The following is a 27,139-nucleotide window of genomic DNA, read 5'->3' as shown; positions in this document are numbered from 1 at the left end:
TGAGTGCTCACTTGAAGGACAGATCCTGAGGCTGAGACTCCAATACTTTGGCCACCTCATGAGAAGAGAAGACTCCCTGGAAAAGACCCTGATGTTGGGAAAGATGGAGGGCACAAGGAGAAGGGGAGGACAGTGGACGAGATGGTTGGACAGTGTTCTTGAAGCTACAAACATGAGTTTGACCAAACTGCGGGAGGCAGTGGAAGACAGGAGTGCCTGGCGTGTTCTGGTCCATAGGGTCACGAAGATTCAGACATGACTAAATGACTAAACAACGACAACAACATGATGCTTTGTGAGATCTAAGAAAATAGAGGCGCCAGAACTCTTTTTCTGATGAATATTGTGTTGCATTCCACATAAGTCTAAGAAGGACATTATGTCAGTGCAGGAATTTCTCCTTGTGCAATGCAATCTTCAGCCCCTCTCCCTCCAATCTGTTCCTCACCCTGGAGAGCAGCTTTGGTGATGGCATGCAGGGAGAAGGGGGGGCAAAGTTCCCTTGTGCTAGTGCTAAAAGCTTGCAGTAGCACAAATCTTGCAATAGCACAAACATTGTGAATTACAGTTTGATGGGAGGAGGACAGCATTTCTAGTGGGAAAATCACAACCATCTGCTTTTCTTCCTGCTGAGCAATGAAACCGTGATAAACTCTATTGGGTGATGAGTTTCATTGAATAAATGTACTGCTTACACAATATGAATCCCAAAGTGAACTACAGGAATTGAAGCCTGTTTAAATTAAACAAGGTCTAGCAAAAGTGAGGATGTGCATAAAAAAATGCTTACCATCCTTGTCTTCATGGATTGTATCAAGCCCAACAACAAAGGTCCGAATGATATCAATTGCCATTTGAAACTCCATCCTTCTTTTTAGTTCCTTTTGATCTAAGGATGAAGTAGGTAGAAAAGAAATGATTAAATTGTCTGATTAACTGGGGGAGGGGATACTTGGTTTCAAACTGCTTTTAATATTCAATTTAAATTGCTGACTTGTAACGCAGATGAGATATCAAATCAACAAAACCATGGCTATGACTTTTATTAATATTTTCTGCTCTCAGCCCTTGATAGCGGCTGCCCTGCTGATCTGAAGTCCTGTTTCCATTTGGCCTGTTACTTCTGTCATCAGATGGTTTGGCCTTCCTTTGAGAGCTTTGGATTTTTGGTTGTCTAGATACACCTGTCCTCTTGGTCCTACAGTTTTGCATTTGCCAGGCTGCCTCATGGTCTGCCACATGCTTTAAATTTGCAAATTCTTGGATCATTTGATTCCCTCCACCTGAGATTTGCTTACTTTTGAGTGCCCTTTGAAAATGAATTAGGTGTTCAAATAGGTCAAGGGCTCATCTATCCAGTGCTATTTTTCTACAAAAAGAGGTGCTGGAACTCAGCATGAATGCCTCCCTTCTTCTCTTAAAATGGCCACAACGCCCACCTGAGAGGGGCCAGAACAGGGTCCAGATCAATTTCAGCTGAAAAAAGCCCTGCATATATTTCGATATTTGGGTAGGCTCTGGACCCACCCAATTGGCCATGGCCTTTTCCTCTGCAGCCTGTTTTCCGCAAGCACTTTCCTTCAAGGGACTGGAGCCCTAGCAGAGGGCAGGCTGGCGAGGATCAGGAATGGAGCCTGCGGCGACGCAATGGCACTCTTTCTGCCCCTGGCACCGCTGTGCCAGCCTCAGTTTCCCTTCCCTCAGGTGAATTCCCCCAATGGAGAATGAATCACGAGCAACTGTGGCTTTTACTTTTGGGGAAACAGGTTGCAAACAAACTTTATTACAACAGATGTAAACAAGGAGTTTTGGTTCTTCTTCCACAGAAATGTAACAAACAGTGAGGTTATTAACTGTGTGATGCTGATGTTTTTTATTAAAACATATACTGTTTCAAGTTATAGGCTGTATGCTGTGCAGGCTTAAGGTTACTTCCTTTTACACATCTTTCATAGACCAGACTTCTCCACGCTCATTTCAGGAACTTAGGATTTTAACTGGACTGTTTCCTTACAGACCCTCAAATCCTCCTTGGCCTTGGAATCACTATTGCCCTTTCCAGTCAGAGTATCCCCTCTGAGGACCCTTTTTTCCTGTAAACAGCTTGTGGGATTGTGTCTTGTCTATTTTAACAGAGTTCTGTGATTCAGAACCTTAGAGCATATACTGAGAGTTCTCAGCTCTCTTCAGCTCTACCACCTGTCAGAACAAACTCTCCTAACAGAATCCAACTCACAGACCGAATTCCTCTCTCCCACTCCCTCACTCCACTCCAATTGCCTCCCTTGGAATGCTGGCCAATCAGGCGCTGTTGTTAGTTAAGTGTTTGCTGGCAGGGGTGGGGTGGGGGGGGACACTAGATGACTCAACCTGCTCAGAAAAGAAACATTTCCATCACAGGGCTTTCCCACAAGCAAATGAGGATTAGTTGGGAAAGGGAATTGTCCAGGGTGTTCCAGGGACTTGTGTCAGCCTGTGCTTCTGTTCCAAGAGCTGGAAGTCACTTATTCAGGGAGAACAAAACAGTGCCATTGCTCTCAGTGGGTGACAGCTGTAACTCACCCCCAGAAATCAAAGAGAGATGAATGGGGTTAACGGAAGGTGGATCCAGCCATCTCTTTTTGGAAATGCTATTGACATTTAAGCAAAGCACATGACATTAGTTGAAAGTATGCTTAATATCTAGGGACGCAGGTGGCACTGTGGGTTAACCACAGAGCCTAGGACTTGCCGATCAGAAAGTTGGCGGTTCAAATCCCCGCGACGGACTGAGCTCCCGTTGCTCGGTCCCAGCGCCTGCCAACCTAGCAGTTCAAAAGCACATCAAAGTGCAAGTAGCTAAATAGGTACCGCTCCAGCAGGAAGGTAAACGACGTTTCCGTGCGCTGCTCTGCTTCGCCAGAAGCGGCTTAGTAATGCTGGCCACATGACCTGGAACCTGTGCACCGGCTCCCTTGGCCAGTAAAGTGAGATGAGCGCCGCAACCCCAGAGTCGGGCACGACTGGACCTAATGGTCAGGGGTCCCTTTACCTTTACTTTATGCTTAATATCTATATGAAGCCGCTGGGAGAGATCATCAGGGGGTTTGGGCTAAGTGTTCATCAGTATGCAGATGACACCCAGCTCTACCTCTCCTTTAAATCAGAACCAGTGAAGGCAGTGAAGGTCCTGTGTGAGTGTCTGGAGGCGGTTGGAGGATGGATGGCGGCTAACAGATTGAGGTTGAATCCTGACAAGACAGAAGTACTGTTTTTGGGGGACAGGGGGCGGGTGGGTGTGGGGGATTCCCTGGTCCTGAATGGGGTAACTGTGCCCCTGAAGGACCAGGTGTGCAGCCTGGGAGTCATTTTGGACTCACAGCTGTCCATGGAGGCGCAGGTTAATTCTGTGTCCGGGGCAGCTGTCTACCAGCTCCACCTGGTACGCAGGCTGAGACCCTTCCTGCCCGTGGACTGTCTCACCAGAGTGGTGCATGCTCTAGTTATCTCCCTCTTGGTCTACTGCAACACGCTCTACGTGGGGCTACCTTTGAAGGTGACCCGGAAACTGCAATTAATCCAGAATGTGGCAGCTAGACTGGTGACTGGTAGTGGCTGCCGGGACCACATAACACTGGTTCTGAGAGATCTGCATTGGCTCCCAGTACGTTTCCGAGCACAATTCAAAGTGTTGGTGCTGACCTTTAAAGCCCTAAACTGCCTCGGTCCTGTATACCTGAAGGAGCATCTCCACCCCCATCATTCAGCCCGGACACTGAGATCCAGCGCCGAGGGCCTTCTGGCAGTTCCCTCATTGCGAGAAATAAGGTTACAGGGAACCAGACAGAGGGCCTTCTCGGGAGTGGCGCCCACCCTGTGGAACACCCTCCCTTCAGATGTTAAGGAAATAAGTAGCTATCCTATCTTTAAAAGACATCTGAAGGCAGCCCTGTTCAGGGAAGTTTTTAATATTCATTGTTGTATTGTTTTTAATACTTGATTGGGAGCCGCCCAGAGTGGCTGGGGAAACTCAGCCAGATGGGTGGGGATATAAATAATAAATAATAAATTATTATTATTATTATTATTATTATTATTATTATTATTATTATTTACTTACATAGAAGGAAAAGCAGCAGTGTCATGGCAGCAAGGATGAAAATCTCAAGTATTATATATCTTTCACCCGCTGGAGATTTTAAGAAGGTAACCATGTCCCGAAAAGTAGATGCTTGAAGAAAGAAAATTCTGATTTAGCCATCAGTAGCCAACAGTGTCCTCGAAGCTACCAGCATGAGTTTGACCAAATTGCGGGAGGCAGTGGGAGACAGGAGTGCCTGGCGTGCTCTGGCCCATGGGGTTACAAAGAGTCAGACACGACTAAACGACTAAACAGCAACAAGCCAACATACCATTGCCACTCCAAGAAAAAGGGTTTCCATATGCCGTGGCAGCCATCAGCCAGAGACAGTCAACTGTTCAAGGGGTGGTTATCTGGGTGGTTGAGCAGGTGGAGGAAGTAAGGAGAGATACCTTGATGCTTGAGGAAACTTTTCTGACCAATATCTGGATCAGAAGACAGTAGCCTTTGATATTAAAGGACTTTCTGCCCAATAGGCAAATGACAAGATGCTCCCTCTGTGCACATAATGCCACATACAGAAGCTGGGCTGGACTAGCCATTGGCTCTTATTTCGATGCTGCTGATGGGGCAGCAGGCTAACTGAGGAGGTGCAGTGCAGCTTGTGTGGTCTACCCATCTCTACCCACCTCAGCACCTGCTACCATTCCTGGCTGTACACAGTAAAGGAACACCACAGCCAGCAGCAAAGAGTGGGCTGAATCCTGGGGTTTCTGTGGGGATTAGTGGATCTCTGGCACCCAAAGAGCTGTGTGTGCTTTTCTCTGCACTCCTCCCTAGCACAACCTGACTGGTTCCACTCTCTGCCTGTCTCTCCATCAACTTCCCTTTCCCATGCATTCCTCTACTTGATGAGAAACCTCATCCCATATGATTGTGCTGTATACAGACCATGAGTTCCAGTTGTTGGCGGTGTTGCTGCTGCTGCTGAATCCTTTCTGGGTGCTTCATCAATTCCGGACTTTTCCATCCTCTCAGTTGCATCTGTGAAACAACAAGCTATTATAATGACTGTGAACACATTGGTTGGATGGTGGGTGTTTTCCCTTCCAAGCTCAGAGTCTCTTGTCAAGCATGAAAGCTCACAAAATTTGCTTTTATTCTCCTGCACTTAATCTCCCTATTACAGGAACATAATTTTTAAAATAGATGCATATCTACAAATGTCAAGGATTTCATCGGTACAAAGTTGAAATGGACAACAACATCAGGCCAAAAATATGTCTCAATGAGGCATTTCCAACATTTAACTTTGGCGTCTATCAGTATTAGACAATCATTTCCTGTAAAGACATTGTTGAGTCCAATATAACTGAAATGTCTTTCTTTTTCATTTGCTGGATCAGTCTACATCTTATACCAAAAAGATGTTCCATATGGATTCAAAGGTATTGAAAAAATGTTTTAGATAATATAGCATTCTCATTTGCATTATATTCTTCTCTAAGCTCCTGGATATCTAGTTTATGGGACTTCAGCAAGCATTTGCAAAGAACAGTTATGGGTTTGATTCATATGTTCTCTCTATATTTATTTTATGAGGTAAACCAAATTTGGGGCAAGAAATGGGTTGATTGTGATATCTGTACATTAGATCAGCTGATAAGATCAGATGGAGAATTTTTGGTTCTGTTTATATTGCAGCTGAAATCTCAGTTACTTGGTGTGTGCTGAAAAGAAATATCTTGCTTCATAACATTTATTGGTGTTTGTTTATAGACTATCTCCTTTGAGTGCTTTGGCATCTATTGAATATCTGGAGGAAATAATACAATTTCCCCATAGATATCTGGTTGGCCATGGAGTGGTCAGGATACAGTACTGGATGGACTTTTCACATGATCTAGCACTCAGACTCTTCTTATGATTCCAAAAATCACTTGAAAGCAGGGGCCTTCCAGGTCTTTCCATTTGCCCCGCCTCTCTGTCAATCAATGTCATATGATGTCACTATTACTTACTGTGCCAAATTACCATGCCAAATTACCATGCCTAAAGGTCCAAATGCCTTTCATTTTTGTGTTTGTCCCTTTTCCAGCAGCGACCAGAGCTGTTTTCATTAAGATACCAGCCCTCAGGCTGAAAGTGGCTTCCTCACAATACATTACCAGATGTTCACCATTTAATAGATTCTAAGGAGGGGAGACTACCCGTAACTTTCTTTAAAATGGTGGAGCACTTTAACTTGCTTGATATATGGAGATTTAAACACCCACTGGATAGAGAAATTACTTTTTTTCAGAACCAAAGCAATCTGCTGGACAAACCAACTTGATATGGATATCTAATGAACTATCATTGAGGGGGAAAAAGGAGAGATACAACCAAAGACACGTTCGGATCACAAACCAGCATTAGAGGAATTGAAAGGTGAAAAAAACCACACACATTTAGGTGGAGATTAAATGTTGGACTTCTTGATAGCCAAACAATTTTACACAAAGCTGAAAAAGCTTTGAAAGACTATTTTGAGTTAAACTTAAATCAAGGAGTGGATCTGAAGGTTGTCTGGGATTCAAGTAAAGTGGTAATGTGGGGGGTTTTGATCCAACAAAATGCTTTCCAAAAAAAGATGAGAGAACAAAAACAAACAAACAAATGAGAACTGCTGGAAGAATTGATTAAAAATAAAAAAGAATTGATCAAAAAACCCGGAAAAGATTCAGTAAAGCAAACCATAAAAATGTTATAAACACAATATTTGATGTTGGTAAATCAAGAAATTGAATGGAAGATTAAAATGCTATGGCGGAAAATTTTTTATTTTGCCAGCCAGCCACACAACCTGCAGGCATGGCAGCTAAAGAAAAAATAAGACATGAACTTAATTGAAATATAGAAGGGAAAGTTTTAGATAATATGAAACACATAAGAAAGCAATTTGTAAGGTATAATTCAGAACTGTACTGAGCCAGCATAAATAATATTGAAGAATATTTAAAGCAGATTAACTTACCAAAAATTCCAAAAGAGAAACCTAATTCATTTAATGCACCTATAACTATGATGGAGTTACAACAGGCAGTTCATCAAGCCAAAATGGGCAAAACACAGAGGCCAGATGGGTTACCAGCAAAGTACTATAAGAAACTACAAGATTATCTAGCACAACCACTAAAAGATGTAACTAATGAGATATTAAATACAGGGGAAAGTGCCAGGTTCTTGGAAAGATGCTTACATTACACTGATTCCGAAACAAGACACAGATTTATTATTATACCCTGCAAGGTATGTTTGGCATGCATATCTGTGGTATGAGAAGGTTAAAGTACATAGAGCTTTCTTAAATCTGTTGTAAGAAAATCGGTTTATGAGGTATGGGGAAAATATAAAAATCTACCAGAACAAAAAACACCATGGTGGCTCCCACCACTAGAAGTGATACCCTTAAAAAAATTGAATATGAGAAATGACTGGGGAACGTATAAAGAGCAGTTAATGGAAGTAGAATTCCAATCGAAACTGAAGATGTTTGGGGACATAAGAGAATTACTAACTGACTGATTTCAACACCATCAACTAAATTATATATTTAAGATGGACAAAAAGAATAGCTTTTCTAATGGAACCTCTAAATTTGAAAAAGAGCTGTTGGAGAACAAAACAAATTTACTCTCAAGAATGTATAAATTAATACTAGAATGGTATACAAAAGATGATCAGGTTAAATCAGCAATGATACACTGGGTGAAAGATTTTGGGTATAATATACAACTTGCAGCATGGGAGAACTTAGGGAATTGGAATTTAAAATTCACAGCATGTTGCACACTGAAAGGAAATTATACAAAAATGATATATCGTTGGTATTTAACTCCCAGTCAATTAGCAAAAATGTATAAATCAGGGTCAAATATATGTTGGAAATGTAAGGAAAAAGAAGGCACCTTTTATCAAATGTGGTGGACATGTAAGGTAGTAAAAGAATTTTGGGAAATTATATTTAATGAATTGGGGGGGAGTTTAATTTCCCTCCATAAAAAACCCCCAAAGCCTTTCTTTTAGGAACTCTAGGTGCCAAAATCCCAAAGGAGCAGAAAAGACTTTGTACATGACCACGGCTGCACGGATGTTATTGGCCCAGAGATGGAAAGAAGATGAAATCCCTACCAGAGAAGAATGGCAGATAAATTTGGTGGATTATGCCAAAATGGCAAAAAAGAACAAAAGAATCAGAAACCAGGAAAATTTTAAGGAATGGGGAAAGTTTATAATCTATCTTTAAAACCATTGTAAACACCTAAAATTCTTAGTGTGCTTGGAATACCACTTGTAGTTTAATGGGGAATTTTGGACATAATAGAAATGTAAAAGATTTGGATTATTATAAAAGATGCAGGAGGAAATGACTAACAATCGGACCCATAAAGGGGAGGAGGGAAGTCCAGGCGATTCTTTGGAATCTTGTTTTTATATTGTATGTTGATATGTGATTGTAAAATTTTACTTTGAAAAACCAAATAAATAAATTTACAAAAGAAACAGAAAAAAGACTTTGAAACCACAAGTTGGACCTGGAAAAGAAGCAGACCTGTGCATTTCCCATGCATTCCTCTACTTTATGAGAAACCTCATCCCATATGACTGTGCAGCATACAGACCATCAGTTATAGTTGCTGGTGGTGCTGCTCCCAATAGTGTTGGAGGCTCAGCGGGCGCTGGCTCTGCGGCCGCTGGCTCCTCCATCCTCTCAGCTAGAATAAGACAACAACAAATGGAGAACAAGATTATTGTAAAGTGGCATCAGTATTAGACCATCCTTTCCTGTAAAGACGTTGTTGAGTCCAATATAACTGAAACGTCTTTCTTTCTCTTTTGCTGGATCAATCTCAGTTTAAACCAAAAGAGATGTTCCACATGGATTCCAAGGCATTTTTAAAGAAATTTGGTAATATAGCACATTCTCATTTTGCATCCTATTCCTCTCTAAACTCCTGGACATCTAGTTTACAGGACTCCAGTAAGATGTTCACCATTTAATAAATAATGTGGGACCTATGAGGTCTTCAGATGTTCCTGGGTGCCAAATTCCTCCATCACAGGCCTCATGGTCAATGGCTGGGGGTCACAGGAATTGCAGACCAATAACATCTGGAAGGCCATTTGTTCCCCACCCTTGATGGAAGGTATATACATTTAATTATATCTCTAGCTCCTGATCATCATTAAAGAAGAGGCGGAGGCGGAGGAGTTTGGATTTGATATCCCGCTTTATCACTACCCTGGGACGCGGGTGGCGCTGTGGGTAAAACCTCAGTGCCTAGGACTTGCCGATCACATGGTCGGCGGTTCGAATCCCCGCGGCGGGGTGCGCTCCTGTCGTTCGGTCCCAGCGCCTGCCAACCTAGCAGTTCGAAAGCACCCCCGGGTGCAAGTAGATAAATAGGGACCGCTTACCAGCGGGAAGGTAAATGGCGTTCCGTGTGCTGTGCTGGCTCGCCAGATACAGCTTGTCACGCTGGCCACGTGACCCGGAAGTGTCTGCGGACAGCGCTGGCTCCCGGCCTATAGAGTGAGATGAGCGCACAACCCTAGAGTCTGTCAAGACTGGCCCGTACGGGCAGGGGTACCTTTAAAGAGTCTCAAAGTGGCTAACAATCTCCTTTCCCTTCCTCCCCCACAACAAAAACGCTCATGTGAGATGAGTGAGGCTGAGAGACTTCAGAGAAGTGTGACTAGCCAAGGTCACCCAGCAGCTGCAAGTGGAAGAGTGGGGACGTGAACCCGGTTCACCAGATTACGAGTCCACCGCTCTTAACCATTACACCACTGCTGGCTCTGCCTAGTACTCAATCTTTAATTCAATTAAAGATTGAGTACTAGATCTGGTCTTTGTTGGACGCATATAAATCCAATTGAATCTAGCAAGACTTTGGACAACATGAGTTGGACATGGAAAAGAAGTAGAGGGGAAGCTGTTACCCAGGCTCTCCAAGTGTGCCATTTTGTTTTCTTTTTGCAAAGACTCAGCTTGACATCTGACACTGTGGCTTAAAGAAAGAAGAGGACTGTTGTCTAAGCCCATTTCAAAGCCATCTGATCTAGGTTTCCCAAAGACTTATATTTTCTGGATCATGATCTAGATCTGGATTTACAAACTGGGCCCATGAATCAGAGCAGCACACCTGTATTGCCAGGGAATAAAACAGAATGTCGTGCTCTTGGTTTGCAATGTAGCTGGAGCTTTAATATAAGGGACATGGCTGTTTGAGAAGAAGTGAAAGCAACTTCATGGCTTGGCCAGCTATCAAACACCTGCCTGCATGGGGGAAGGAAGGAGGAAGCAGTTGACTGGGAACAAGGAAAGTAACCTTACAGTGACTGAACCACAGAAATAAAGAATGCAAATGAAGGCTCACGCTGACATGTGTCGACTTCCAGGTCAGATCAAAAGATGGGAACGGAATTACATCATGAATTACATCTGTTGCCAGCTTGGCATGAGACCTTCACTGTGGACTATATAAGGGCTAGCAGCTGAATGGGACAGGGAGATCTTCATACATTGTTCTATGCGCCATTCCAGAATTTGAAGAGAACGACCACCTGCCAGTCTGAAGTGTCCCAGATAAGCCTTCCAGATCCCGATCGGCTGGAGAGACATGAAGAACTAAACCTATTCTATCTGTATTGTTGTTGTTGTTGTTGTTGCCTAAGATATTTTGCTTATTGGTTATATTGCTAGCTTTGTAGTTTAGTCCTGTTGCTTTATATTAGACTCCATTCTAGGTTGCTGATCAATTTCTTTGCTAATGTTTACCAATTAATAAGAGTTTGTCTCTACCTAAGAGTCTGTCAATTCTCTGTCCAGTGGAATCCAAAGAACCTGTTGCTTGCCTGGTGGTTGCTATTGGCCAAACAGCCAGCAGGGGACACTGGCAAGACAGCACCTGTGCACATCCTTATAAAGTACCACCACCCAGTTTCATTGGATGACCCTGAGGTCTAGTATTTAAAAGAGAAAAGCCATCTGTAGTTTATAAGAGCTCCTTATCATTTTCCCTCTTGGTGACGTTTCAGTCCTGGAATGAGATCCTGCAAATATCAAAGCTTGTAAGGAAAGTGTTCCACCCATCAGACCTCTTTCTGTTTGGATACCTTGGTGTTGCCGTGAAACAACCTTTTCTCTAATTTCTTTTTAAGGATGTTTCATCTTCCCACTGGCTAAGAACCACCTCCCTTGTGATGTCAGGCATTCCAGAACTCCTCCCATTTAGGCTATACCAATTCCTGATTGGCTGCTCATCATATCCAATCAGCATTCCACATAAAGCATAAACCTAGGGAAATGTTGGTTTCAGATTTGATATACTACTTATTTTTTTCAAAAGTTGTTAGTTTTATTTTTTATTTAGGCTGGGTACATACTTTACCTTCAAAGCATATCCCCCAGAAGAATCCTTACTCCTCATAAACTCTGCTAGTAATATTGGAAAGCTTCCTATCTCAACACTTGTACCAGGAAAGATGGCAAAGTGTAAATCTTCATTTGCAAAGTTAAAGCACAAAGAAAAGGAACAGAAGCAATTGAATTTGGTCTACATTTATTGAATGTATCATCATCAAAACATACATGCCACCAGTGCTATTTTTCCACACTGAAAAGGTACTGGAACCTACCATGAACACCTCCCTTGCTCTCTCACAATGGTGTCCACCTGAGAGTTCCAGATGCAAAAAAGCCCTGCATGCAGCTGACATTCAACCAATGGTAACTCATAGAGAACTGTACTTGGAAAGAAAGATAGATCTGCATAAACTCTGAGCCGGACTCTGATAAGCTTCATATGCTAGAAACCCCTCATAACTATGTACACTTGTTTCTCTTGTTGTTTATTATGTTTTTGTATGTTTATATGTCACTACCAATAAAAATATTGTTCAAAAATGTTTTCTGTCATTTAAATTCTGTCCTTCTGTATAAAGATGCAAGAATCATATAATACTGGTCATAAAGGTTCTCCAGTGGCTCCCAGTACATTTCCGAGCACAATTCAAAGTGTTGGTGCTGACCTTTAATGCCCTAAATGGCCTCAGCCCTGTATACCTGAAGGAGCGTCTCTACCCCATAGTCCAGCCCAGACACTGAGGTCCATCTCAGTGGGTCTTCTGGCAGCTCCCTCACTGTAAGGTTGCAGTGAACCAGGCAGAGGGCCTCCTTGACGGTAGCACCTTCCCTATGGAACACCCTTCCATCAGATGTCAAGGAGATTATGAACTACATAACTGTATTGAGAAGTTTTTAACACTTGACCTTTATTATGTTTTTATATTTTGCTGGAAGCTGTTCAGGGTGGCTGGGGAAACCTCGCCAGATGGGTGGGGTACAATAGTAATAGTGGTATAATAATAATAATAATAATAATAATAATAATAATAATAATAATAATAATATAAACCATTAAACACTTAACTAGAAGTAAATGTGTTTGTTCTATCAATTTATTTTAGACCTAAGTTTATACATTCAGTGTTCAAACATATTACTTTATGTAACCTCTTCACTGAGAAAATTGAGTGGCTGCTATAACCAGGGCCATGTTTAGCATATGCGCCGCCGGGTGCGGAAAGATCCGCCCAGCATCACCAAATTTAGTTTAGCTCCCAAATTAAACATTATTAACCGGCAGTTGCCCGGCTCGATCTTGTGACTTGGTCACAAGATGAGAGAAAGTGACAGGAGAACACAAAGGGCGCGCACACACACACAGGGAGGAGATTGTGAGGGGGTCCTCTCTCACCTGCCACACCCCACAGGTTCTCCCCATGGGACGGCCTTGGCTGCTGCTCCTGCAGGGGCAGCTGGTGGCGCCCCTCTGTGCCACAGACAGCCACCCCCTCAGCCATGAAAACGACTCACCCACCGGAGCGCCCCTTGCAATCATGCATGCCTCCATTGCCGCCTATCGTCTGCCCGATCAGCATAACCAGCCGCCTGTCACTCACAATTGACGCAGCGGCAGCCAATACACAGTGGACAATCGCTGCTGACACTATCCTGCTCGCTGTAACACCTGTCCCAATGAGGCACAACCCATGTATAAGACGACCCCCTCCCCATTTAGACTTAATTTTGGGGTAAAAAAAGGTTGGATGTGAGGGCGATCTGGCTGCAACATCTGTCACCCCATTTATCGACAGGGTTGATTTGGCTGATCTGGCTGGCTAAGCGGGTGTCCCCTTCCTCCCTCACCACTCCATGTGCGTCCCTCCCGAAGCTGCGCGCTCGGTGGAAGAGGACGACCATCCCAGATAGAAGGAGTGTACCGTTCTAGGGACGCAGGTGGCGCTGTGGGTTAAACCACAGAGCCTAGGACTTGCCGATCAGAAGGTCGGCAGTTTGAATCCCTGTGACGGGAGCACGTCAAAGTGCAAGTAAATAAATAGGAACCGCTCCAGTGGGAAGGTAAACGGCATTTCCGTGCGCTGCTCTGGTTCGCCAGAAGTGGCTTAGTCATGCTGGCCACATAACCTGGAAGCTGTACGCCGGCTCCCTCGGCCAATAAAGCGAGATGAGCGCCACAACCCCAGAGTCGGTCACGACTGGACCTAATGGTCAGGGTTCCCTTTACCTTAGGGACGCAGGTGGCGCTGTGGGTTAAACCACAGAGCCTAGGACTTGCCAATCACAAGGTCGGCGGTTCGAATCCCCATGATAGGGTGAGCTCCCATTGCTCGGTCTCTGTTCCTCGAAAGCACGTCAAAGTGCAAGTAGATAAATAGGTACTGCTCCGGCAGGAAGGTAAACGGCGTTTCCGTGTGATGCTCTGGTTCGCCAGAAGTGGCTTAGTCATGCTGGCCACATGACCCGGAAGCTGTCTGCGGACAAACACCAGCTCCCTTGGCCCATAGAGCGAGTTGAGCCCCACAACACCAGAACGGCCACGACTGGACCTAATGGTCAGGGGTCCCTTTACCTTTATAAGGGATGCAGGTGGCACTGTGGGTTAAACCACAGAGCCTAGGACTTGCCGATCAGAAGGTCGGCGCTTCGAATCCCTGTGACGGGGTGAGCTCCCGTTGCTCGGTCCCAGCTCCTGCCAACCTAGCAGTTCGAAAGCACATCAAAGTGCAAATAGATAAATAGGAAGGTGGGAAGGTAAACGGCGTTTCCGTGCACTGCTCTGGTTCGCCAGAAGCAGCTTAGTCATGCTGGCCACATGACCTGGAAGCTGTCTGCGGACAAACGCCAGCTCCCTCAGCCCATAGAGCGAGATGAGTGCTGCAACCCCAGAGTCGGTCACGACTGGACCTAATGGTCAGGGGTCCCTTTACCCTTTACCATAAAAAAAGGTTGTCTAAATAATACATGGAAAAATATGGTATTTATTATTCCATAACAGATAGATAGTTAAAAGCTAAGGTGGTTTCAGTGGCGGGTTCCTGGCGCCCCCCAGAATTCTGTGCCCGGGTGCACTGCACACCTTTCACACCCAAGTAAAGATGGCCCTGGCTATAACAGGGTCTTGATTTTGGGCATTAAAGTAGTTAAAGAAAGGGTTCTATATTTCTTGGAAGGTGTCTCTTTGTGTTATGCCTTTAATTGCCCTCCAGTGTTTCATGTGACACTCATTTGCTCTATCCGAGAGAGAGAGAGAGAGAGAGAGAGATGGGTGTTGTGAAGGAGCACTTGTGGTGAGAGAAAGCTCGAGTGGGGTGGCTAGTGAGTCGGCAAAGGAGGCAGGATGCTGAGCGCAGTGGGACTGCTCCACCTGCCATCCTCCTGGCCAGCCCTGCCCTGCCCAGCCTGCCAGTGGGGGTGTCAGCATGGTTGGCGCTTTCTTCGAAAGCACAGCGGCTGCTGCTGCTTTCCTCCTCCTTTTCCTGGTGTACTGGATGCCTCCTCTTCCTGGAGCCTCTTTGTGTGTACTTGGGCACACTGCTGCACCAATGGTGTAGCTAGGGCTTTTGCACAGCAGCAGGCTCCACTGGGGGTGAATCAAATACCCCTTCCCCAAACAAACACTGCAAGTTAATGCATGGTGGGCGAGACTCCCCTGAAACAGCCTTCGCTATTCTGCCTTCGCTATTGGGCACTGGTTGAAGCATCCGGTGTAGAAAAAGAGCTCCCTTAACTTCTTCGCTTGCAGCTGCTGAGAAACGTAGGAGGGCAGAAACATGAAACAAAAGATTGCAACCGGCTGTGCTTCAGCCCTCGCTCGGTTCCCATGTCAGGTCCAAGGGAGCCAGTAGAGAGAGAGATGGTTCTGGTAGGGTTGTGGGATGAACTAAGCAGTCTCCTGGAAATTTCCTTGCTCCTGCAGATGCTGATTTAGTGCTGTGTGCCCACTCAATTTGTTTCTCCATCTCATCTTCCTTGATTTCCAGAAATTTCTCCAATTCTTTAATCAGCAGTTGTTAAAAACCTTTCATCTCTTTATTCTGGAATCGATCAACATCTCAAATACATTTCCTTGTGCTGCATCACTAGGAGAGTGACCGGTTCATCCAGGATTTCTGTGTTCTGCTGTATTCCAGTCATCTGTTCTTGGGTTTATGTGATTTGTTCCTGCATCTCTTTCACTTGATTTCATGTCTCTGATTTCATTGACCAGTAGTGTGTTGTTGTTGTTTTCAGTTTCTTCCAGAGAGCTAGGTCTTTAAGACAGATCACTTATTTCTTTGGAGCAATCCCTTAAATCCCTTGCAACTTCTGCAAGTGTTGCTGGCTTAGTGATACTCTCATTACTGTCAAAATATCACTTAAATCTCCTTCTTGTTGTACAGTGGTGCCTCGCAAGACAAAATTAATTAGTTCCGCGAGTTTTTTCGTCTTGCGATTTTTTTCGTCTTGTGAAGCACGGTTTTGGAAATGTTTTGGGAAAGCTTCAAAAATCACCAAAGTCTTCAAAAACCTCAAAAAAGGCTACCACACTGTGTGCTATGAGTTGCTCCTCGAAGTCAAGTCGCAACTGTATTAACGGTGTTAAGAAAAAGGAAACAAACTTGCAAGACGTTTCCGTCTTGCGAAGCAAGCCCATAGGGAAAATCGTCTTGCGAAGCAACTCAAAAAACCAAAAACCCTTTCGTCTTGCGAGTTTTTTGTCTTGCGAGGCATTCGTCTTGCGAGGTACCACTGTAGTTGGTTTTTTATATCCTGTTACTGCCATTTTGTACATTTACCCCTGTGTGTCAGTGTTTGTTGAGTGTCATTCTGTTTCTGTGAGCTCTGGGCTTATTGGGGACAGCTGGTCATGACTACAAAAGGAGGAAAAGTTACAGTTTGAACTTTGCCTGCAGGGAAAAACACCCACAAGCTTTGTTGTTTTGTAATAAAACCTTATACAGCAGTCTCATGGTGTCGTAGTTTCTGTCATCTGCCACCAGAAGAAAAACCCCCTCTAACAGTGTTGTATTATTTATACTTCAATTTATCTCTCAGTTTCCGAGCGCTTGTTGCTAGTTTCCCACCATTTGATGCCGCCGTTGTATTATTTATAGCTCACTCACTGGATCATCCCCTTGTTGTGGTGAGTGGGCTTGCAATTCCTATGACCCTTGTGAGTGAAGCTGTCGGGAGTCTCATACTCCCAGCAGGGTCACCAAGGCGGTAAGGTCAAAGGAGAGGAGCTAGACGAAGAATGATCCAAGAAGTTCTCAATGGCAGGACAGGCGGAAGATAACAAGTGGTATGTTACAATGGCTGTGAAGGGTAAGTAAAGGTACCCCTGCCAGTGCAGGCCAGTCTTGCCAGACTCTAGGGTTGTGCGCCCATCTCACTCAAGAGGCCGGGGGCCAGCGCTGTCCGGAGACACTTCCGGGTCATGTGGCCAGCGTGACAAAGCTGCTCTGGCGAGCCAGCGCAGCACACGGAACGCCGTTTACCTTCCCGCTGGTAAGCGGTCCCTATTTATCTACTTGCACCCGGGAGTGCTTTCGAACTGCTAGGTTGGCAGGCGCTGGGACTGAGCGACGAGAGCGCACCCCGCCGCGGGGATTCGAACCGCCGACCTTTCAATCGGCAAGTCCTAGGCGCTGAGGCTTTAACCCACAGCGCCACCCGCGTCCCAAGTAGTGAAGGGTAGGTTTGAACAATTTGGGGCAATTAAAATGTTAAAAGTTAAATAAACCTTGTGGATGGAGGATTGTTAATGTATATAAAATTGTACATATGGTTGATTTGAATATGTTATTCTTGATTATATAAACCCAATGTATCAGCCACCGGGGGGTTTCACTGTGTTTTGGTTGTTGGTAAAAAATAAAAAAAAACATTAAAAAAATACAATGGCTGTGACAGCAGATGAAGCCTGGAGCAGATAAGAGTCTACTGTTGGAAAAACACTTGTGAAGGCCACCACCTTCCCAAGACACCGGGGCGTTTCTCTGTGGTCACTCTCTGGCTATAAATCTTCCTCAGTCCAGAGAGACCGGTGATAAGCGACCCCTCCCTCCTGAGAGGAGCACGCTCCTCTTCTGGCATCTCATAGCAGAAGAAAAAGTCAATCGTAGTTCTAAACTTACTTTATTTCCAGTCTTATATACAGAGAATCCATCAGCATGTCTGTGCTCTCTCAGCACCAGTACAGAACAGGATAACATACAGAAGTGAAACTAACTTCTCAACAATACTCCAATAGAATCATAGAATGATAGAGTTGGAAGAGACCACAAGGGCCATCGAGTCCAACCCCCTGCCAAGCAGGAAACACCATCAGAGCACTCCTGACATATGGTTGTCAAGCCTCTGCTTAAAGACCTCCAAAGAAGGAGACTCCACCATGCTCCTTGGCAGCAAATTCCACTGTCGAACAGCTCTTACTGTCAGGAAGTTCTTCCTAATGTTTAGGTGGAATCTTCTTTCTTGTAGTTTGGATCCATTGCTGCGTGTCCGCTTCTCTGGAGCAGCAGAAAACAACCTTTCTCCCTCCTCTATATGACATCCTTTTATATATTTGAACATGGCTATCATATCACCCCTTAACCTCCTCTTCTCCAGGCTAAACATGCCCAGCTCCCTTAGCCATTCCTCATAAGGTATCATTTCCAGGCCTTTGACCATTTTGGTTGCCCTCCTCTGGACACGTTCCAGTTTGTCAGTGTCCTTCTTGAACTGTGGAGCCCAGAACTAGACACAGTACTCCAGGTGAGGTCTGACCAGAGCAGAATACAGTGGCACTATTACTTAGTACTGAGACTTCCTGTCTCATACTCTCAGACACTCACATGACATAAACAACCATAGTGCTACTACTGAGCAGCTTGGGTGGATAAAAATCCTAACATCACTCCCCCATTTTTAGGTAACCCTGGCTGCGAAAGCTAGTGCAGCATCAAGAGACATAAACAAACAGTTGTCATACAAATAGTATACCCCTGCTGTACTGGTTCCACATTTGGAACTACCTACAACTGGATTGACCAGTTCAAACCTCTGGTTACCTGTCTTCCATGGGACTAGAGCTTTTGATCTACCTTGTGCACCTGAAACCTGGTTTGAGCTGCTAGCTACAGCTATGCATGTCACAGCTGTCTTAGCAAACTCCCGGGAGTACCTCTTGGGTGGCAGTCCCTTTGTGAATTTCTCAGATCTACATATCAGGTGCAGATCCTCCTTGCTGGCTGGTTCTTCCTTGGGACTTTTGGGAGAACCACGACCAACAGTAAACAGTGGCTCTGGCAATTCCAGTTCAGCCTCAGATGATGGCCTGGACATTGCTTGTGTACCTCTCTCAATGACTGTCATCTGTACTAGAACTCTCGGTGGTGCTTTCAGTGTCACTCTCAATGTCAGAATCTACATCTGTGTTGGCATTGATGGGGAAACTGTGGTGAACCTCTCTCTCCTGTCATGCACTGCATTCTACATTCCTAGTAAAATCACTGTGTCAGAATCAGGCAATGAAACTCTGTATTGACCTTTCTCATAACCCATGAAAATGCCCCGTGCACTTTTTGCACCTTGTGGTGTTTCTATCCACATGTGAGACCCGAAAACCTGTAAGTGCTTGACAGAAGGTTTTCTCTGGAACAGTTTCTCAAAAGGAGAACTTTCCATACCAGCTGAAACCTTTCTTACCCACGTGTAAGAAATAGCATTCAGCGACTCAGCCCAAAACTTCTGGGGCAAACATGCACTTAGCAGTTGTGCTTTCAGGCCTTGTTGCAACTCTGTGTTCACCTTGACACTCTTGTTCCATGCAGCTTCTGAGACCGCAACCTTGTGCTCAATCTCCTGTTCACCTAGGAAATCATGAAATTCCTTTGAAACAAAAACCTGCTTTTCATCAGTAAAAAGACTTTCAGCATTAACATCATGAACAAGCTTCACCTTATCACAAAATTCTCTGAACTTTGTTAAGTTTTGTTGCAGTTTCTGCAACATGTACACCCAGACATATTGAGAAAAACAATCATCCATTATCAGGTAGTACTTAGCTGTGCCTCTAGAAAGTGGTAGAGGTCCAAGCACATCAGCATACACTCGCTGGGAAACTCTGATGACTTTCTTGGGCTTCTTGCTTTTGGGACCTGTAACACAAGACACAGCAACACCATGACAACAATCAGTACCATCAAAGGCAAGCAAATAAAGCCCATCTCCTTGTAGGCATAAAGAAGTGGTGTCCCATCTCTGGAGATTACACATCTCTTCTTGTTGCAGGATATCTCAAAACCCTGCTCAGTCAGCTGTGACACACTCAACAGGTTGTACTTTAAACCTGGAATAAAATAAACACTGTTAATGGTGATTTGGGGACTCTAAAGAAACACAGTTCCAAACCCAGTGGCTTCCAACTCATGACCATCCACTTGCTTGACGGTGTAATGCCGATCCTCAAAAGTGGTAAAGACTTTCAGCAGGACAGTCCCTCCCCTAACCTGGCCAATCCCCTGGCAATGCCTCTCCAGGTGGGATTGGGCGATTGGCAGAGGTAGGCGGAGACCTCCTGGTATCCAGCCTGGGGAGGATGAAGCCAGCCTGAACTACCGGGGGCTGCACTGGGATCTGGGGGGCTGCACGCGACCACACAAAAGGAGCCCCCTTTTGATGTAGGAGCGGTCATTCTTGGGATCTTCAACTGTAATCACAAGGTCATCAGCATATGTTTTCAGTTTATATGTTGTTTTTCCTACCGTGATTCCTCTAATGTTTTTGTCCAGGCATTTTGGGATATTACAGGGATTTCAATGGCAGAAGTGATGTCCAGGGGGGGAAGCAGTGTTTTGCCCTGTATTTTTATGGTTCCCCCCACACACACACAAAAAGCTCGACAACCTGGGTTACCTCACACACAAAAACACACCTCCCTATTCTCTATTATCTGTGAACTGAATTGAATACTGCTAAAAGGACAAGAAGTTAAACAACTTGGGTTATCTCAAAGCTTTGACATATTTCTACTTGAAATATGGCAACCTTACGTTAAATATACCACATACAAATCACCACTCAAATGAGAAAAAACACACAGAAACAAAGTAGAAAGAGAACCTAGAAGAAAAAAGAGAGAATTAAACCAGGCTCCCTCTGGCCTGTTATTAAAAGACACCATGACCTTGGGAGAAAGATTACAGGACCAGTTCATTCTTCTTAAACCAGCTTAACCCAAAACAACACCTGCTCTTAGCAGAATGGAAACTTACTTGTCAGCTAAAATGTTCAAGGTTGCACCTGCTAGAGAAGGCACCAATTTCTAGCTTGTGTCACACAGAGAAAATACCAGAACCTTCTACTTGAATGAATAGGTAAGAAATGATCTCTGCACTTAGATTAAGGGTTTCTGTACCTCAAAAATGCAAGCTATCACACTGTGATATGTGAGAGATCTTTGAGTGAAGCGTGTTATAGAAATTTAATAATAAGACGGTAATGATACATTGGGCAAAAGACTTTGGATATAATATACAGCTTAAAGAATGGGAAAGGTTGTGGAATGAAAGGATAAAATTTACAGTCTGTAATGCTTTGAAAGAGAATATGATGAAAATGATACATAGATGGTATATTACACCAGTGAAATGAACTAAAATTCTTAGGTGATTTATTGCTCAGATAGATAAGTCTGGCGTCCAGCCCGCTTCCATCACTGTGCCAGGCCTCGCATTCCAAAGCTCTGAGCAAAAGCAGAGTCTAGCAGTGGTCAGAAAAATCAGCCTCTGTGTGCATAAACAGAGTCTCACACAGAGTTACTAAAAGCTAAAGCACTTTATTTACAGCAGAAACTATCCATTATCTAGCAGAGTATGGAACATCATACAAGCATGTCTGTTCCGTACGAAAACCAAAAGCAGAATAGAACAAAGGACTGAGACTCTCGGAAGTGACGCAGAGTCTCTCCGCCCCGACTGGCAGAAATGACCGGCAGAATCCGAGACCAGGGAAAAGAGATGGCGGAAGAAGATTGGAAGAAATTTAAGGACTATCTTAAGAAACATTGTAAAATTATTGAATGTTAGAACGATGTTGATTTTGAAATTAAGGGGTTTTTAGCTGTAATGATTCTGTAATTAAGAAAAGAAAGGTCAAAAACTATATAGAAATTAGGGGAAGGATTTGCTGAATTGAACTAATTAGAGATTGGAATACAGAGAGGGGAGGTATGAGGAGGTCGGGAAAATAAGTTTTATGAATATAGGGGATTGAAATTATATTTGTTGTTGTATGTGTTTTGTATGTATTTTTGTTGTTTCTGTTTGTTTTGTTTTTTCTACTTTATATAAATCTTTAAAACTTTAATAAATATCTTATATATAAAAAAACAGAGTCTCTCCGCCCCACAGTAGGCAGGACGTACACTCTGAGCTGTTTAACCCTGTAAGCTCAGGTTCTCCTCACACCCCCTCTTGCCCTGCACTACTGTGGGGCAAGCAAGTATAACCACTTACCCCAACTCCAAACCACCACAGAACTCCCCATGATGCTGGAAGCTCAATGGTTTGGTAAAACCATCAGCCAAGTTATTGTGACTGGCACAATATTTCAGCCGTATCAAACCTGACTGAACACTTTGACACACATTCTGGAAAAGTATGTCTAGATGCTTGGTTCTGGCCTTAAATTGCCCAGATTCTGCTAGCTTCAGACAGGGTTGATTGTCTTCCCAAACAGTGATGGGCAAGCTACAATCCCCACAGATCTCTTGCACCAAGCATCTATAGAACTCCAGTTCCCGGCACAAATCTGACAGTGCGCTAAACTCAGCCTCAGTAGAGGACAGCGCAATGAGACTTTGCTTCCGGGACTTCCACCCAACAAGAGATTGCCCAAACTTTATAACCAACCCAGATACGGACTTCCTGTCCTTCAGATTCGCCCAGTTGCTGTCTGCAAAGAATGTAAGCTTCGTCTCACCTGCAGCCGACAGTTTGAGACTGAAGTCTTTGGTATCCTGCAGGTAACGCAGTACCCGCTTGATACCGTGCCAGGCACTTACACTGGGCTTTGAAGCTTCCCTACTGAGCAGATTGGTAGCAAAAGCAATGTCTGGTCTGCTCCATTGGGACAGATACAACAGACTACCCAGAGCTGACTGAAAGAGCTCAGCATTCTCGAACTCAGCACGTTCTGCTTGCTGACTGTCTTTCATGTAGCTCATCTCCATGGGTGTCCTAACCCCTGCACAATCAGACATTCTGAACTTCTCAAGCAACTGCTCAATCTTGCCCTTCTGACTGAGCAAGAAGCTAACATCCTCAGTTCTAGCTATCTCCATGCCCAGGTAGATCTTTACTGCACCCACGTTCTTGAGCTGAAACCGCTTCCCAAGCTCTTTGGCAAACTTCTGTACCTGTTTGTCTGCCCTTGCAGTGTAAATGATGTCATCAACGAAGATTAACACCATTTCCTGTGACTCTCCTGACCCTTTAAGGTACAGGCAACTGTCAGCAAGACTCTTCCTGAAACCTAGCTTCTCTAAAGCTTCATTCAGGCACAAGTTCCAATTCCTGGCCGATTGTTTCAAATCGTAAATTGACTTGTGAAGTCTCCATACAGTACCTTGCTCATTGCCCTCAAACCCTGAAGGAGGAAGCATGTACAGATCCTCCTGGAGGTCTGACTTCAAGTAGGCTACATCCATATCAAAGTGATGCACCAGCAAACCTCTTTGTGCAGCAATGGCTAAGAGCATGCACAGAGTTTCACTTCTGGAAGTAGGAGCATAAACTTCCGTATAATGCAGCCGCTTCTGCTGTGTGAACCCTCTGGCTACCAGCCTAGCCTTGTACTGTGGTTCTCCAGTTGCTGTGGGTTTAAGATGGTAAACCCAGTGGCTACTCATGGCCTGTTTGCCCACTGGCAACTTTGTGAGGGAGAACACACCTATAGACTCCATTCTCATCTCCTTCTGCATCGCCTCATGCCATTTCCTGGTTTCTTCCTGAGGCAGTTTCTGAACATCCTCAAAACTCTCGGGTTCACACTGTGCCATACCAACCCACACACTAGTGACTGCAAACCTGTCAGGAGGTTTCCCTTTCATTGTCCGAGTTGAACGGCGCAACACAACTTCAGGTGCCCCCTCTGACCCACTAGGGCCAGCCAGAACATCCTTGGCATCAGAGTGCTCCACCTCTGACTTACTGCGCCTTCTGGACTTCTCAGCTGAACCTGTGGGAGAAGCTTCACAGATTTAGGAGAAGTTCTCCCCTCTGTTCCTCAGCAGCAGATTCAACCTCTTCCTCTTCTTCATCAGCAGAGTCAAGCAGACTCTCTGAAAGAATATCAGGGTTCCCATGTATCCGTGTCCACCCACTCTGCTCACAGAATTCAGCACTGTTGCTGAGCAGAATTCTGGACTGATTCCCTGATGGATAAGCGAACCTCCACCCCTTGGTCCCTGGCTTGTACCCACAGATAATCATCTTTTGGGATCTGGGGCCACCCTTTTTGCATTTGGCCTTTGGTATGAGGACCCAAGCGTCACAGCCAAAAACACGGAAGAAATGCACCTTGGGCTTCTTGCCGTGCAGCAGAAAATAGGGTGTCCCCCCTAACACTGAATTGAATGAAGCTATTAATCTGTCGTCCAGTCGCGCTCCCCTGTGCAACATCTGCTGGGGCTGACCTGGGCAGAAAATGCAGAGTTGCAGTGGTCCTGCTGTCCGTGTGAGAAACAGGGATAAATCAAGTCCAGAGACAGTTCCTTTCTATCTCTAAAGTGTTTATTTTACAAGCAGTAAATCATTCCACACCGTCGGAGCTTTCCGGCATCTTTCCCGTGCTAGAAACACACACAGTCTAAATCGAAAGCAGCTCTCACAGACAAAGATGGACAAAGCCTGTGACGCACGGCCTTACGTAAAGGCCCCTCCCCCCGATACAGGACACCAAGGAGTTTTAACTCTATAACCACCAAACTCCACACTGTTCAAGGTAAAATTGGCCATCCGCCAAGACCCCCAAAAGCGCTGTGGGAGCCCGGCGTCAAACAGCAATGCTGCGGACATCTCCTGCAGCATTCTGTTCCAACGTTCTGCAACGCCATTCTGCTGGGGACTGTGTGGAGCTGTCAACCTGTGTTGAATCCCCTTCTTGCGGAAGAAACTTTGCAGCGCAGACCCAGTGAACTCCCCGCCACGGTCGCTCTGAAAGTTTCGCACACATGTGGAAAACTGCAGTTCCACTGCCACAATCCAGTCTTTGATTAGCAGCGCAGCCTCACTCTTGTGTTTAAGTATGAACAGCCAGCCTTTTTTTGAAAAATCATCAATCAGCATCAACGCATATTTAGCCCCGCCCATACTGGTTACTGACATGGGGCCAAACAAATCTGCATGCACTAGCTCAGGGGTCTACAACCTTTAAGACAAAAAGAGCCACTTGGACCCGTTTCCGAAGGAAAAAAACTGGGAGCCGCAAAACCGGGAAGGTGACGTCGGAACGGTGTGTGACTAATGCACGCACCACCCCCATGCGACGTCACAGCCAGTACAGCGCCCGCCAAAGTGGGGAGTGTCGGGGCGCACAATGCGCCTCCTCCCCTCACTAGTATCCGCCCCGGAGCTGCGGCAAAGGTGTAAAAGAGCCACATGCAGCTCTGGAGCCGCGGGTTGCAGACCCCTACACTAGCTGAAAAGGCCTAGTGGTCACCCTTTCAGACCTTGGGTATGGGCATGTTTTCACCTTTGCGTGCTTACACCCTCTGCACTCAAGAAACTTAGCACAAGATTTCATTTTGCACCCCTCAGTACATTCTGGGATCTTCTTCACGGAACCCCACGACATGTGAGCCAGACATCTGTGCCAGAGATGAGCACATGCATCATGGACTGGAACATTGGCACACTGTGCTCGAGCTGCCTCCATGTCATCTGGAACTGCAAGAGAAGTTTCTAGAACAAACAGCCTATCTTTATATTCCACACTGACTAGTTGCTGCCCATCCCTGGAAATAGAACACATGTTATCCTCAAAACAGACTCTATAACTATCAGCAACGAGAGCGGTGATGGATAGCAACGTGCAGGACATTCCAGGAACAACAAACGCCTGTATCGAAACCTGTAAGAAAGAACAAAACAGTGAGCCAGTCTGCGTCAGAGCACACTTAGTCCCACCTGCCAAACAGATTTTCCAGAGACTACAGAGGTGCAGTTCCTCAGAAAACCACCAGAGAGGGGGGACTTCCGGGGAGGCGCCTCCGGTAATGACGGAATTCCTCTGACTGGGAGGAATTTGCCCTGTGGGAATTGGGTCTGGCCGCCGCGGCGAAGGCGGAGACCTGCAAAAAATCACAGGCGGGAGAACCTTGTGAGCGTGGGATTCGGCGGGCACCATTTGCGCCTCCCCTACTCACAGGGAAACCCAGTTTTGGGGGTCCGGAGCAACATGGGGTGAGCGGCGCAGTGCTTCGAATTGTCTGCTTCTTCCACGGAGTGAAGCTGCATAGCTGTTGCCGGAGAACGCTGACCTTTTCCTGTGGACAATTTGACTTTAAAGTAATTACCCGTGAGTAGAGCTGAAGCGGGAGAATTGGATTTCTAAACGTTTAATTTGATATCGTAACGGGGAGGTTCAAATACAGGAAGTCCGCCTTCCCCTTTTGTAAATAGACTGAGGCAATGAGGTTGCAAGCTGGAGTCCTGGAAAGCCTTTTCTAAAAGACTAAATTTCCATTGGCAAAGAACATTAAACCCCCCCTTGGAGGCAGGAGAAGAGAGGGGGAAGTTGCGGACTGAGTATGCCTGTGGGAGAGAGCGAAGAGAGCTAAAATACCACCGCTCTGACCCTGGAAACGGGCTGCTAGCAGGACTGACGTCTTTTGAAATTTTCATTGACAGCGTTTAGAACGTTCATTGACAGCTAGCTAAATAAGAGAAATATATTGTTTCTACTGTCTCCGGCTGCTTTAAAAAGGAGTAAAAGTAACTGAAAATTGAAACTAACTTTGGATTGTTTGAATTGTGTTTAAAAGAGGACATTATTGACTATTACAAATAGAAACTGTTTCCCCCTAGTGGAAGCCTTTGAAACTGGTTGCTTTACAAGAGCTGGGCTAGGGGAATTTCCAGCTGCAAGATAAAAAACTGTGAGACTCTGGGACTAACCTTGAATCTTTTAAGTGCTATGGCAAATGGAAGGGGAAAAACAGACCAGTCAACTGCTGACAAAACATTAAGGTCTGGGAGGACTTGGCAACAACCCAGGAGAGGTTCATCATCAGGCCCCCCTGCTTCTTCTTCTGCTGCCTTTGTACCAGTACATTCAAAACCAAGAGGAATGTCGACAGAAGAGGCCTTAGTGGCTGCATTATATAAGATAAATGATTCACTGGAACAGCTTAACAAGAAAATAGACGTGATAAATGCGAAAAGGAAGTTTCAACTACTAAAATCAACTTAAATACAGAAAGTATAAATAATGCTAATACAGAAACCACCCAGAAATTGATGCAGGAATCTACTTTGATACGGCAAACTGCGGAGGAAGCCAGGGAGAAAGCCGTTGCTGCTGAATGTAAAGTAACACAACTGGAGAGAAAGAGAGTCCCAGCCCTACAGAGGCAATTTGATGAACATAAGTTGACGCTTGCTATGATTGAACTTAAAGAAAAACAGACGAATCTGAGGATT

General features: G+C 45.0%; 2 protein-coding genes across 2 annotated transcripts in view; both read right to left on the bottom strand.

The window, feature by feature from the left end:
• LOC128420634 (C-type lectin domain family 4 member M-like) overlaps positions 1-12,970 on the bottom strand; it is a 51,842-nt gene extending 38,872 nt beyond the window's left edge. Inside the window, exons 1-5 of the mRNA XM_053402313.1 lie at positions 12,865-12,970; positions 8,725-8,817; positions 5,012-5,104; positions 4,100-4,210; positions 791-889 (exon numbers count right to left, since the gene is read on the bottom strand). Coding sequence (XP_053258288.1) covers positions 791-889; positions 4,100-4,210; positions 5,012-5,104; positions 8,725-8,817; positions 12,865-12,970 — 502 coding nt within the window. The remainder of the gene's footprint in view (positions 1-790; positions 890-4,099; positions 4,211-5,011; positions 5,105-8,724; positions 8,818-12,864) is intronic.
• The window catches only part of LOC128420556 (CD209 antigen-like protein A), a 188,593-nt gene that overhangs the window by 77,647 nt on the left and 83,807 nt on the right, over positions 1-27,139 (bottom strand). The gene's annotated exons all lie outside the window — the stretch shown is intronic.

The sequence above is a fragment of the Podarcis raffonei genome, chromosome 9 (genome assembly GCF_027172205.1).
Source record: "Podarcis raffonei isolate rPodRaf1 chromosome 9, rPodRaf1.pri, whole genome shotgun sequence".
Classification (NCBI taxonomy): Eukaryota; Metazoa; Chordata; class Lepidosauria; order Squamata; family Lacertidae; genus Podarcis; species Podarcis raffonei.
The sequence above is the reverse complement of the archived record's forward strand: the minus strand, read 5'-3'. Positions and strand labels throughout refer to the sequence as shown.